At 43.4% G+C, this 15,271-nt stretch overlaps 1 protein-coding gene across 1 annotated transcript in view; it reads right to left on the bottom strand.

The window, feature by feature from the left end:
* Positions 1-15,271, bottom strand: part of LOC135210294 (transmembrane protein 209-like) — a 50,593-nt gene that overhangs the window by 13,024 nt on the left and 22,298 nt on the right. Inside the window, exons 5-6 of the mRNA XM_064243177.1 lie at positions 2,729-2,835; positions 159-324 (exon numbers count right to left, since the gene is read on the bottom strand). Coding sequence (XP_064099247.1) covers positions 159-324; positions 2,729-2,835 — 273 coding nt within the window. The remainder of the gene's footprint in view (positions 1-158; positions 325-2,728; positions 2,836-15,271) is intronic.

Raw genomic sequence — 15,271 nt, 5'->3', positions numbered from 1 at the left:
CATTATTTAACTTGAAACTGCCTGTAATACACTCCTGTCTTTGGGGGTGGTTTTACAAAAATCTAATGCTCATTTACCAGGTGGCCCTCATTATGGAATTGTAGTTTTGAATGATTCCAATTAAAATGACAAAAAAGAAATATATGTATCAAACTCACTGATCTGACGCAACTTCTCTTTTTCTTTGTACTGGGTTAAGTATTCTTGCAATCCTGCTTCATCAGTGATGGGAGGACCAACTTTTGGAGATGCTGAGCTTCCAACACTGGTGTTCAGCTGACTAAGAAGAGAATCTGACATCTGTGAAGCTGAAAACATGGGATGCTGTGGATTTTGAAAAAAAAATAAATAAATAAATAAACACACACAAACTTAATATTTTGTAATAAGAACAACCCACACTTACTTATGCTGTATCTAGTTTGGTGACAAGCCATCACCTCTTTAGCAATCTGTTTAAGTTTCCATTAAACCAATTGTCAAATCAGCAGAAGACATCTGAATGGCATTTGTAAATTCAATTTACTGCTGCACAAAAAGTATAAACACAAATAGTGGATCTATAAAACTCCTGCCTTTTGTAAAAACAACTTGTTCATTCTAAAGCTTTTTATCAATTTATTTCTCAAGCCTACTGAGAATAAGCATATGAACTATTTTCATTAAACCTAAATGTAATGCAGCTATGGTTACGACTTGTGATTCCCATTCAACAGGCAGCGTTACCCCATTCCAAATTCTGCAACAACATCTTGTTAACATATATAATGTCATTTCAGTTTCAGCTAAAATGATCTTTTGTGGTTATTGCACCATAACCTAGGATTTCCCATCTATTGGAATCAAAAACTGAATTCATTCACGAACATATTCAGACCATCCACTTTTTGTGGGTCCACACTAACCAAACATGCACCGGATAGAGTTGAGGGGGCCGGCCGGCTAATGCCGTTTTTTGACGACAGGACTTTGACATTCATACCACTTAATAAGGTGACTTGGGACATCTCCAAACCGCATATGATTTTTGCCTCTGACCTTCGGTTTTGTGACGCCAGGGCAATTTATCCCGAAAATAACCATTGTTCAAATTCTATCTCCTCCCTTGATATTTAATATTAAGACCTGGGATTACTACCATATATAGACCTGATGTCGACCTCCAATCAAATGGAGTTTTTTTTTTCTAAAAGTCATTTTTTTGCTAGATATGAATTTTTCAATATGGTAAAAAAATAAACCCTATAAATCACGACAAAAAAAATTTATAAAAAAAAGACGAAAACAAAAATTGGAAAAAAACGGCTCTATTTGATTGTTCTATAATGTCTTTCTGAGTTATATACCGAATTCCAATGTTATAGCTTTAAAACTAAGTGAGGAGATAGATTTTGAAGGTCAATAAGTATAGTTTTGAGATACGGGCGTTCAAAGTTTTCCTTCGTATTTTTATAAAGACAATGTTAATAAATAATTATTATTATGAATGTATATTTCTTTTTTGTGTATTAATAAACCCAAACTATTTTATTTATCATAATTTAATCATAAATGATGATCCCTTTGCTCATATATCGTAGCCTCGGGCACTGCTTGAGGCAAGATGGGGCACTCCTTCCTACGTAACCCCCTCTCTCCCCTTCACTAACTCGGCTTATTACGGCGAATTTTCTTCTGTATGTTAGCGAGATGTTTTCCATGTATTTTCCGCTTTGGCATGATGACATTCTTGCCGAAACAAAGATAAACAAACGTAAATGCAAGAGAATGTCAGAAGTGAAACTCGAAGGTGTACTCTCTTTTTACAAAGACAATTTAATAAATCATGATTATGATGAATTTCATATTCCATTTTGGGTATTAAAAAACCAAAACTATGTTATTTATCATAAATGAAGATCTCTTTGCTCAAAGATCGTAGCCTTGGGCACAGTGTGACGTGTGCTGTCAGGCAAGAAGGGGGCGTTACTAGGCAACCCCCCCCTCTCTCTTCACTAACTACGCTTATATTTTGATATTCTGTAATAATACTTTAGCGATTTTTCTTCGTCTGTATGTTAGCGAGATGTTTTCGAACGTGTAATCTACTTGAAGTCTATGGTCCAACTGATTCATGATTGAACCAGATACCCCCTTCTGCGAGCCACGGAATCTCTACAGATGCCATTTCTCACAATTTCTTTGCCAATAATTATCAAAATTTACGATAACAGAAGAAATATTGCATTTTCTTGTACGGATGAATGTTTTAGGCTTATTGAGTTATGTTTACTAATTACCCTGTAACTACGAAAGTAAGAGGAATTTTGACGAAATATTTCGTATACGTATTCTCAATTGCCATATGAAGCTCCATGAATTTTTTTATGACTTTGCATTTTTTGCCCTATACCACCGTATATAGGGGTTCCGGCCGGCCCCCTTAAGTTACCAGCTGCAACAGTGCCCTCCTCATACTTCTCATCTGTTCCCTTTTTCTTTTAGTTTTTGTTTAACTAGTTGCCAATTTTCTTTAAATTCAACTCTAATCCAACATAATGCAGTTTGACCAACTTGCTAAGTAAAGTCTTACCTCCAATTGGGTTGGCTACTCACTTCTAATTTAAGAATATATCATTCAAGTGAACTCTACTAGTACAGAAATATAATCCAATCATCTCATTACACTACTTGTAATGTGAAAATATAACAATCAAAATACAGCATTTAAAATGAAAACTATACTTGCCTGTACAGAGCCAAAAGAAGCTTCAACACCTGACTGATTACAGTGATACACCCAAGAATTGGCAGTCATTGATCCGGCACTGCTGCTATTCATGCTGTAATTCATACCTGGAAGAAAATACCTCACACTAGATAATTGTGATTATCGTATGTATTAATGCTATTCATGCTGTAATTCATACCTGGAAGAAAATACTTGATACTGTAAATAATTGAGATGGTCACATTTATTCAAGAGGAAATGGACACTGCCAAACACCTGCCCTCAATACCTGTGAAACCAAAAAGTTCATAAATGGTAAAGAAAGAAAGATGCCCCTGACTTCATGAACCTTGCCTAGGCTATGAAACTATCAATTTGCCCAGAGACTCAAACACCCGTTTGCTAACCTTCTGAACACAGAACAAGTGTTCTTGGATACTTTCTTTTAGCACGTACTTGTGTAAACAAACAGCTGTCAACTCTTGGGCCTAAAATGTCAAGTCCAGTGTAGGTAGCACCGCAAACCTCACTGGACACATGTTGCAACTGTCACCTATAAAGTCCCACCAGAGGGAGGGTAGACAGAAAACTCTTGAAACTCTTTGTCACGAAATGAAGAGTTGGGAGTCCAAGCAAGAACTCACGAACATTATGAGAACAAGATGAATGACCCAACATAGAGTGCAACACCTTAAAGTTGTGTATAGTGTAATTTCCTTCCCACTACAAAAAATACAGGTCCAAAAAGAAGCTGAAGACTGCCCTGATGGTATGTTTTTAGGGGATTACATCCACTTATGAAGAAATATAACACCAATGACATATAAAATAATTTTCAGTACTTTTGTGTATTCACATGCAATAATAAATAAGTTTTACTTTTATTTCTATTCTGTTGTTTTTAATTCAAATGTCAACTATTATTAATCACGATTGGTATTCATAATAAAAATCTGATGATTTTTCTATAATTTTTGGTAAGCTCTTTCTTTTATTTAAGAAAATTTTTTAATTCTAAACTGTCTATAGGTAACATGATGGATCTAGTACCTGCCATATGTAATGAAAAATGATATTGTTATGATACAATAAAGTTTCATACATACTTACCTGGCAGATATATACATAGCTATCGACTCCATCGTCCCCGACAGAAATTCAAATTTCGCGGCACTCGCTACAGGTAGGTCAGGTGATCTACCGCCCTGCTCTGGGTGGCAGGACTAGGAACCATTCCCGTTTTCTAATCAGATTCTCTCTTCCACCTGTCTCCTGCGGGGAGGCTGGGTGGGTCTTCAATCGTATATATCTGCCAGGTAAGTATGTATGAAACTTTATTGTATCATAACAATATCATTTTCATACATTCAACTTACCTGTCAGATATATACATAGCTGATTGACACCCTTTGGTGGAGAGCAAGAGACAGCTAACTTACTGACTAGACAGGTAAACAACATATGTTGTAGGTATAAATAAACCTTGGTTCCTACCTTATTAGGTGGAAGACTTCGTGGCTACTGCCCAGGAGTCTGCTTCACCTCAAGAGCCTTAGCGAGATAGTGATCTGTGGCCAAGAGTTCTTGCTGGTCTGTCGATGGGGTCTTATCCACTTACTCGGCAGAGCCTAACTGGCATTTGTCAAGGGGTGCTAATCCGCTTATATGACAACACGCCTTCTTTAAGGAGCACACAACCGATCCCGATCACCCGATCCTAACCCGTGTTAGTTCTAAGATTGTTAAGAGTCATCCCCAAACTCTTAGCAAACAACCACAAACTCGAAAATCATACATACAAAATCAAACAAAAATTTTGTACCCCTCTAATAGTCAGCTGTCACTCGATTTCCTAATGAAGAGAAGTGAAGGCCGCCAGTGCGACATCTGACACTCCCATGCACAGGAAACACAAGAACACATCCGACAAGAGGGTTACGTACATAAATTTAAGGATCGGTGCTCTCTCCTTTACCCAGAACCGTCTGTGCTGACACAAACGGACCTAGAGAAAAACATTTCTCATACGTTACTCGCACATCTTTTAAATAATGAGATGCAAATACTGAGTTGCATCTCCAATAGGTTGCGTCCAAAATATTTTTAAGTGACATATTTCTCTGGAACGCAATTGATGTCGCGATTGCCCTTACCTCATGAGCTCTTACTCTTAATAGATTAAAAGAGTCATCTGGGCAGTTCTTATGAGCCTCGGTAATTACACTTCTAACAAAGAAGGCCAAAGCATTTTTAGACATAGGTCTCTTGGGGTCTTTCACCGAGCACCATAGACCATGTTGTGAGCCTCCCAACCGCTTCTTCTGTCCAGATAGAATTTCAGTGCTCTAACTGGACAAAGTGATCTTTCTATTTCTCTGCCTACTAGGCTAGTAAGTCCTTTTACCTCGAAACTCCTAGGCCAGGGATTCGAAAGGTTCTCGTTTTTGGCAAGAAAAAGAGTCTGGAATGAAAAAAAAAAAAACAAATCGCAGAATCTTCTTTGAAGCCAACTCGTGACTCAAGGGCGTGCAACTCGCTGACCCTTTTAGCCGTAGCCAGAGATAGCAGAAATATGTTATTGTCATGATACAATAAAGTTTTATGCATACTTACCTGGCAGATATATACTTAGCTATAGACTCCGTCGTCCCCGATAGAAATTCGAATTTCGCGGCACACTCTACAGGTAGGTCAGGTGATCTACCGCCCCGCCGCTGGCCGGTGGCGGGGAATAGGAATCATTCCCGTTTTCTAAGACAGATTTTCTCTTCCACCTGTCTCCTGAGGGGAGGTCGGGTGGGCCATACACCGTATATATCTGCCAGGTAAGTATGCATAAAACTTTATTGTATCATGACAATAACATTTTTATGCATTCAACTTACCTGTCAGATATATACTTAGCTGATTGGCACCTTTGGCGGAGGGTAAGAGACAGCTAATCTACTGAAATAGACAGGAAACAACATATGTTGTAGGTAATATAATTAAAAACCTTGATTCCTACCTGTGTTAGCGAAAGACTTCATGGCTACTGCCTAGGAGCCCGTATCGCTTCAAGAGCCTCAGCGAGGTAGTGACCTCATGCTAAGAGTTCTTGATGGTCTGTTACAGGGGTCTTACCCACTTACGCTTTCAGAACCTTAGGATCTTTGTCAATGGGTCCTATCCACTTACATGACAAAACACCTTGCCTATTGGCATGATCATAGAGCACGACACTAATCCCGATCACCTGATCCTCATTGGGGTTAGTACTACGATTGAATGGAGTCATCCCCGAACATCCTTTCAAGCAACCCACAACTCAACAACAATATCAAAACTAATTATTAAAATTATTAAAAAACAAATTTAAGGATCAGCGTCTGCTCCATTTCCCAGCATAGTATCCGCTGATACATAAGGTCCAAGAGCGAAACATTATCGTATGTTATTCTAACATCCTTTAAATAGTGGGATGCAAATACTGAATTGCACCTCCAGTAAGTTGCTGCTAAAATGTTTCTCATGGACATATTATTTGTAAAAGAAAGGGAAGTTGCCACAGCCCGGACTTCGTGAGCTTTCACTCTCAGCAGCTTTAAAGAGTTCTCTTGGCAATTCCTATGAGCTTCGGTAATTACATTTCTGACAAAGAATGCCAGTGCGTTCTTTGACATCGGTCTCTTGGGGTTTCTTACCGAACACCAAAGACCTTGTCGACATCCCTGAAGCTGTGTCTTCTTTTCTAAATAAAATTTTAAGGTCCTGACTGGGCAAAGGGACCGATCCAACTCTCTTCCTACCAGAGAAGAGAGTCCCTTGACTTCAAAACTTCTAGGCCAAGGTTTAGAAGGGTTCTCATTCTTTGCTAGGAAAAGATCCTGGAAAGAAATGACAGCCGAGTCTTTTCTAAATCCCACCCGAGAGTCCAAAGCATGCAATTCACTGATCCTCTTAGCAGTTGCTAGAGCCAACAGGAATATGCATTTGCTAGTAAGATCTCTGAATGAGATTTTATCTATAGGTTCGAACCTGTCCGACATCAAGAACTTTAGGACAACGTCCAGGTTCCAACTCGGGGGAATCGACGATCTCAATTTCTTAGTCTCGAAAGACCTGATGAGATCATGAAGATCCTTATTATTCTCGAGATTCAGCCCTCTGTTTCTAAAAACAGCTGAGAGCATGCTCCTATATCCCTTGATAGTTGATACGGCCAATTTGGATTCTTCTCTCAAAAAGAGGAGAAAATCCGCGATTTCGGTTACAGAGGTATTGGAAGCCGACAGTTCTTTTCGACCTACACCATCTACGGAAAACTTCCCACTTCGATTGGTAGACCCGCAGGGTAGAGGCTCTGCGGGCTCTAGCAATTGAAGTTGCCACTTTCTTTGAAAAACCTCTTGCTCTGACCAGTCTTTCGATAGTCAAAAGGCAGTCAGGGAGAGACTTTGAATGTTTTTGTGGAACCTCTCGAAGTGGGGTTGTCTGAGCAGATCTGTCCTGTCTGGTAGAGATCTGGGGAAGTCCACCGTCCATTCCAGTACCTCTGTGAACCAGATTCGGGAAGGCCAAAAGGGAGCAATTAGAGTCATTCTCATTCCTTCCGATGCCACAAATTTCCTTACTACTTCCCCCAGCAATTTGAATGGGGGAAAGGCGTATGCATCTATGCCTGACCAATCCATGAGGAAGGCATCGATCGCTGTGGCTCTGGGATCTTCTTCTAGCGAGCAGAAGTTGTCTATTTTCCTGGAGAGGAACGTGGCAAACAGGTCGATCTGGGGTCTCCCCCAGAGTGACCATATTTGTCTGCAGACTCCTGAGTGGAGCATCCACTCTGTCGGGAGAACCTGGTTCTTTCTGCTCAACCTGTCTGCCCTTAGGTTTTTTTACTCCTTGGACAAACCTTGTACGCAGAATAATGCCCCGTTCCTCTGTCCAGGTTAATAGAGCTCTCGCTATTTCGTTCAGAGAGAAAGAGTGAGTGCCCCCTTGATTCCGGATGTAAGCCAGAGCTGTGGTGTTGTCGGAATTGACTTGAACTACCACCCCTCTGACTTCCGCTTCGAAGTATTCCAGGGCTAGATGAATTGCCAGGAGTTCCTTCGCATGATGTGCAGAGTAGTTTGTTGTCTGGTCCAAATACCTGCTACTTCCTTTGGACCCAGTGTTTGCTCCCCAACCTGTTTCCGAGGCATCGGAAAACAACACTCGGTGAGGGTTCCGAATCAAGAGGGACACCCCTTCGTTCCTTGTTAATGGGGTTAACCACCACTTTAGGTCGGATTTTATCCCCTGTTGGATGGGAAAAATGTCTGACAAGTCTCTGTCTTTTGACTCCACATCCTCTTTAGATAAAATTGCAGAGGTCTGAGATTTAATCTTCCCAGGGAAATGAACTGCTCTAACGAGGAAAGGGTGCCCAGCAGACTGAGCCATTCCCTCGCCGAGGTCCGTTCTTTCCCTAAGAAGTTCGAGATCTTTTCTAAGCCTCGAGTAATTCTGTCTTGAGATGGAAACGCCCGAAAACCCCGAGAATCCATCTGTATCCCCAGATAGACTATGTTCTGTCTGGGGATCAATTGTGATTTCTCGAGGTTCACGAGCAGTCCCAGAGATTTTGTCAAGTTCAAAGTCTTCTCCAAGTCCCTTCAAGCACTGAATTCCGATTTTGCTCTTATTAGCCAATCGTCCAGATAAAGGGATATATTTATCCCCTCTAGATGTAGCCATCTCGCAACATTCATCATTAGCCTCGTGAACACTTGAGGGGCCGTTGAAAGGCCGAAGCATAGGGCTCTGAATTGGTATACTTCCCCTGCATCATGAATCGGAGATATTTCTTCGATGATGGATGCAGGGGGACATGAAAGTATGCATCTTGTAGATCTAAGGAGACCATCCAATCTCCTGGACGAAGAGCCGCAAGAACCGATTTTGATGTTTCCATAGAGAACTTTGTGTTCTCCACAAATCGGTTCAATGCGCTCACATCCACGGACCGGTCTCCACCCTCCCGAGGATTTCGGAACCAGAAAAAGACGGTTGTAGAATCCTCGGGAATGCGGATCTCCCGAACCACTTCGATGGCCTCCTTTTGCAACATCTGTTCTACCAGTTGCAATAATGCTTCTTTCTTGGCAGGGTCCCTGTATTGGGCTGACAGTTCCCTCGGGTTCGTAGTCAAGGGAGGTCTGTCTCGAAAGGGGATCATATATCCCTTTGTTACCACGGAAAGGGACCAAATTTCTGCCTGTCTCCGAGCACATTCTTCGGAAAATTTCCGAAGTCTGGCTCCTACCGGTGCTTGAAGGACTGTTGTCTCATTTCGCTCTCTTGACAGGTCTGAAGGAAGACCTACCTTCTCTTCTGCACTCCTCTCTTCTTAAAAGAGGGTCTGGCCGAGGTTACTCCCTCGAAAGGGCTGTTGAGGAGCCCGAGTCTCTCTCTTAATAGGACCCGAAGTCCTCGATTTCTTTGCAGATTGGGCCAAGAGATCTTGTGTGGCCTTTTCTGTCAAAGAATGAGAAATATCTTTTACTAGATTTGAAGGAAACAATTGGTCCGACAGAGGAGCATACAGAAGAGATGACCTCTGAGTAGGAGTAACTGCTTTCGTCAGAAAAGAGCTAAATAAGACTCTCTTCTTCAGAATACCAGTTCCAAACAGAGAGGCCACCTCTCCTGATCCATCCTGAACTGCCTTGTCCATACAGGAAAGGACACTATGAAGGACTTCTGGACTAAGAGATTCCTTCTCTTGTGTCTTTTTGGCCAACACCCCAAGGGACCAGTCTAAGAAGTTAAAAACTTCTAAGACATTAAACAATCCCTTGAGGAGATGGTCCATCTCAGAAGTCCCCCATGTGATCTTTGCTGATGACAAGGCTTGTCTCCTAGACGAATCCACCAGATTCGAAAAATCTGCTTCGGCAGTGACGGGGAGAGCTAGACCCCGTGGTTTGCCCGTCTCGTACCAAACCCTTCCCTTCTTTCCTGATAGTCTGGAAGGAGGGCAGGTAAAGACTGTCTTCCCCGCCTTCTCCTTTGGATTCCAACCAATTTCCTACGGAATCGGAGGATAGAGCCTTGATTCATGGAAATGGTTGGCTTCATTTTAATAAAAGATGATTGTTTCTGGACCTTCGTGCTTGTAAATAAGGGACCTTGGAGAAGGAGGAGCAGTCGGGCTTAAAGAGTCCCCAAACTCTTGAAGTAAGAGGGCTGCCAGCGTCTTGTAATCTGACAAACCGGAGCCGAGTGATCTTCAGAGTCCGAAATCTCTTCCAAAATCCAATTCCGAAGAGGATTGTTTATTTCCAGAAGGAGACTGGCCTCTTGCAACATCCAACCACTCTCGCAAGAACGACGACCGCCTGTGCGATAACTTGCATCCCTACGAGAGATAGGTTGATCCTGCAAAACGACCTTATCCTTCTCCTGGCAAGAGCGATGGCCGCTTGTGCGACACCTTTCTCTCCTGTCAGACGAAGGATGTCCTCTCCTATCGCTTTCTCCGGAACCACCTATGTCCTGACAAGGAATACGGGCGGCCGCTTGTGCGACAACTAGAGTCCTTGTCAGGTTAAAAGGTTTATCCTTCCGAAAGCCAAACAAAATCTTCCTGGCTTAATTGTCTTTTGGAAGAAGTCCGTCTCTTATTTGTCACTTGTGGTCTCATTGCGCCGGGTTGGCGCTCGTGATTCCTTGCGCCAAGCTGGGCGCTTACTGGCGTATTTTTAAAACATTTTAAAACAGGCCGATTTCGTCAGATGGCGGCCTTCTGGCGCATCTGGCGCATTCGGCAGGGTGGCGCTTCTGGCCGCATTTCTTGGCGATTCTGGCGCTTCTGGCGAATTTCGCCCAGGGCTGGCGCTTCTGGCGCATATGGCGCATTTGGCGCTTCTGGCTCTTCTGACTCGTATGGAGTCTCAAACGCATCTGGCGCATTGCGCCAGGTTGGCGTTTTTGGCGCATTCTTATTACTCCTCTGAGTATAAGCCGAAACTTCCGTTTCTTCTTTCCTTCCCTTCGTCTTCTTTATAGGAAGGAAAGAGTCCTTTCTCCTGGGAGTTTCCTTAGTAAAACTCCTACTAAGGCGTGAAAGTTGCTCCTGCACATTTGGATAATTTTTGAGGCGCCGCATTCTCTTTTTCCTTCCCTGATTCAGTGAGGAGGGATGTCTAGAAGCGGAAGGAAACTCCGATTTCCGTTTAGGAACCAATCTCCTTTTCTTCTTCTCACAAGGTGATAGATCGGAGAAAAGTTCAGGGCTTGAATCCAAAGTTGTAGCCTTCCAACTTCTCTTTAAGGGGCGTGACAGTTCATCAGAAACTCCATCCCTTACATTCGGTGAAGAATCTGACGAAGAAAAAACACTTCTTTAGGATGCTTTTTCGATAGCGATCCTTGGCAGTTCGGGTCGTCACAGAATCTGCCGATGGGGACGCCTGATCGGTGGGGATTCTCCGTAACCTCCGTACGGCTTTCGACATTTCCTTCTCCTCTGGGCCTGTGAGCTTGGAAGAGGGTCTAGGCCTGGGAGCGAGACAGAGCCGATCAGACGCACCCTCCACTGCACTAGGGACACTTAATTCACTATCACTGTGCTTACCTTTCAACGTCAGCATTTGACGTTCCATCCTTTGTAGCGCAGCTTTAAGATCTGCAATTTCCGTTGCCGGATTTGCAGTCTTAGTACTAGAGGAAGAAGATAGAGGTTTAGGGTTAGGTGTTAATTTAATAGGCTCGTTAGAGCGAGACCTACTTACACTTCTGGAGGAAGCCTTCCTAGCCCTATCCATATATAATTTCCTTAAATATGAATTTAAATTCTTCCATTCTTCCTCATTCATATTTACACATTCATCACAGGTGTTAGAAATTGAACATTCATTCCTTCTACACCCTTAAACAAACTGTGTGAGGGTCTACCGAAGCTTTCGGTAGCCTCACCATGCATCCCTCGTTTACACACTGTCTTCTAACCGTAAAGCTAGAATCCGACATCATGAGAAATATCCAAAACCAAGTCCAAAAAAAAAACAGGTCCACGAAAGAGTATGCCAAACCAAAGATCCAATACGTCACCAAAATAACCGGCTTAGAAGATCAATAGCGATGAAAAAACACGAAAATCAAATCAGGAGTAACAACAACAACAATGTTGCTGTCACGGCCGATAGAGAAAATCTGTCTTAGAAAACGGGAATGATTCCTACCCTTCCCGCCACCAGCGGCGGGGCGGTAGATCACCTGACCTACCTGTAGAGTGTGCCGCGAAATTCGAATTTCTATCGGGGACGACGGAGTCTATAGCTAAGTATATATCTGACAGGTAAGTTGAATGCATAAAAATACACTTTCTAGTGATATCCCGGAATGAAGCCGTATGAGGTGGTTCGAACTTTTCCGAGGACAGAAATTTCAGAACCACATCTAAGTTCCAGCTCGGAATCCTAGGCTCTAACTGACCTTCGACGTTTCAAAGGAGCGGATGAGATCGTGCAAATCTTTATTATTCGTCAAGTCTAAGCCCCGGTTTCTAAAGACTGACGAAAGCATACTTCTGTATCCTTTAATTGTTGGTACAGAAAGATGTAACTTTTCCCTCAGGAAAAGAAGGAAATCCGCAATTTTGGTTACAGAGGTATTGGAAGAGGACAGCTTCTTCGACCTGCACCAGTTTCTGAAAACTTCCCACTTCGATTGGTACACTCACCTAGTAGATGATCTGCGGGCTCTAGCAATTGCGCTTGCCGCCTTGCGAGAAAACCCTCTCGCTCTGACAAGTCTTTCGATAGTCGAAAGGCAGTCAGAGCAAGAGCGGGTAGATTTTGATGGTACCCTCTCGAATGGGGTTGTTTGAGCAGATCTATCCTGTTTGGAAGAGATCTGGGGAAGTCCACTGTCCACTCCATCACCTCCGTGAACCAAATTCGGGATGGCCAATATGGGGCTATCAGAGTCATTCTGGTTCCCTTCGAGGCCACAAACTTTCTGACTACTTCCCCCAGAATCTTGAATGGGGGAAAAGCGTACACGTCTAGACCTGACCAGTCCAGGAGAAAGGCGTCTATTGCATAAGCCCTGGGATCTTCTACCAGGGCGCGAAAATGTATCTTATCCTTTTGGAGAGAAACGTGGCGAATAGATCTCTGCGGTTTTCCCCCATAAAGATACCCAAAGGGTCTGACAGGACTTCCGAGTGGAGGGTCCATTCTGTAGAAAGGACCTGGAACCTCCTGCTCAGTCTGTCCGCTCTCACGTTCTCTCCCCTTGAACAAATCTCGTTAGAAGAACCACGTTCCTTTATTTGGATTTGCCCAAATCAGCAGATCTCTTGCCAGTTCGTATAGGGCGGAGAGAGTGAGTTCCTCCTGTTTCTTGACATAAGCCAGAGCGGTCGTATTGTCCGGAGTTTATCTGTATTACTTTGTCTCTGACTATCTGCTCGAAGCTACTTTAGTGGCGGGTGAAGCGCAAAAAGAGATCCTTGCAATTTATGTGCCATGACACCCTGCTCTTCCGACCAGGTGCCTGACACGTTCCTTGGACCTTAAAGTCACACCCCAACCTGTCTCCGAACGAGTACTGAGAACAATGTCAGGTCTTTGGGTTCCGAACTTCTAAGGATCTCCTTTTGTTTTCTTCTAAGGGGGTCAACCACCCACCTTGTTGCTTTACTTCTAATGAGATTGGAAACGTGTCCGAGAGCTGTCCTGTCTTCCAACTCCAACTGCTTCTCAGGAAGAACTGAAGCAGACGGAGATGTAGTCTTCCTAGAGGAAAGAACTGTTCGAGCGAGGAAAGGGTCCCCAGAAGGCTCAACCATTCCCTCGCTGAAGTATGCTCTTTCTCTAAGAAGCTCAATACTGTGGCACAGCCTTTCCTTACTCTCTCTTGAGAAGGAAATACTCGAAAACCCCGAGAATCCATCTGAATCCCCAGATAGACTACGTTCTGGCTGGGGACCATCTGAGATTTCTCGAGGTTCACGATTAATCCTAATGTCTTTGTCCAATTCCAGGATTGTTGACAGGTCTCCAGACACTGCTTTTGAGACCTGGCCCTGATGAGCCAGTCGTCCAGGTATAGGGAGACGTTTATCCCTTTCATGTGAAGGTGTTTTGACACATTTTTCATCAAGTCTGTAAAGACTTGAAGAGCCGTAGAAAGGCCGAAACACAGGGCCCTGAACTGATAGATCCTTCCCTCGAACATGAAACGAAGGTACTTCCTCGACGAATGGTGAATCGGGACGTGGAAATATGCGTCTTGAAGATCTAGGGACGCCATCCAATCTCCTTGACGGAGAGCTGCAAGTACTGAGGCAGACGTTTCCATGCTGAACTTCTGTTGTTGTACGAATTTGTTCGAACAACTTACATCCAGTACCGGCGTCTCCATCCCCCCGAGGCTTTCGCTACGAGAAACAAGCGATTGTAAAACCCCGGGGAGCTTTTGATCCAGTACCAGCTCTATTGCTCTTTTGTCCCACAGCTGTTCCACCATTTGACGAAGAGTATTCCATCAGAACAAGGAGGGTCCCTGTATATGGCTGACAGTTCCCTCGGTGATGTGTCAAGGGGGGCAAGGGGGGCCTGTCCTTGAATGGGATATAATAACCCTTCTTGATTATTGACATCGACCAAGGATCGGATCCTATGTCTTCCCCATGCTCCCGCAAAGATTGTAACCTGGCTCCTACAGGTGTCTGGAGGAAAGATTTCTCATTTTCCCTTCTTAAAGGGACGGAAGGCAGATCTTCCCCTTTTTTCCGTTGACTTTCTTCTGACGATGGATCTAGCCTGAGGGCCTCTCGAAAGACTGCTGTGTATTGAGCTGGCCTAGAGGCTTTCTTTTCCTCACTAGCCCACAGGTCTATTTTTTCCTTGAGGATTGCCTTAAAAGATCTTGAGTGGCTTTCCTCAGTTAGTGAAGGGCAATGTCTTCACCAAACTGCGAAGGAAATAAATTTTCAGAGAGAGGCGCATACAGCAAAGCGGATCTCTGCGAAGGAGAGACGGCCGTTAGTGAGAAAAGCACTATAGAACGCTCTCTTTATTTATTTAGTATTCCCGCACCGAAGAGGGAGCACACTTCCGCCGATCCATCTTGAACCGCCTTATCAATGCTGTAAGGATGCTATGCAAGGTTTCAGGGCTTAGTTTGTTCTTTTTCATGGGACTTCTTAGCAATAACCCCAAGGGACCAATTCTAGGAAGTTAAATACTTCTAAGGTATGAAAAAGTCCCTTGAGAGATGGTCCATTTCCAAAAGACCCCATGTTGCTTTCGCTGGATTTAAGGCATGTCTCCTCGACGAGTCTACGCAGACTGGAGAAGTCCGATTCAGCGAAAACGGGCAGAGACAATCCCATAATTCTCCCGTTTCGTACCATATGCCTTCTCTACCCCTTAGTTTAGGCGGGGAGGCATGCAAAAGATCGTCCTTCCTAACTCCTTCTTAGTCTTGATCAGGAGCAAGAGATTGTAAGGCCCTTTTCAATGGATATGGCCGGCTTCATTTTCAGGAAAGATGAAGACTTGTGTGCCTTCGTACTTGAAAACA

Source organism: Macrobrachium nipponense, chromosome 39 (assembly GCF_015104395.2).
Source record: "Macrobrachium nipponense isolate FS-2020 chromosome 39, ASM1510439v2, whole genome shotgun sequence".
NCBI classification, from domain to species: Eukaryota; Metazoa; Arthropoda; class Malacostraca; order Decapoda; family Palaemonidae; genus Macrobrachium; species Macrobrachium nipponense.
Note: the sequence above shows the minus strand (reverse complement) of the source record. Positions and strands in the feature narration are given on the sequence as shown.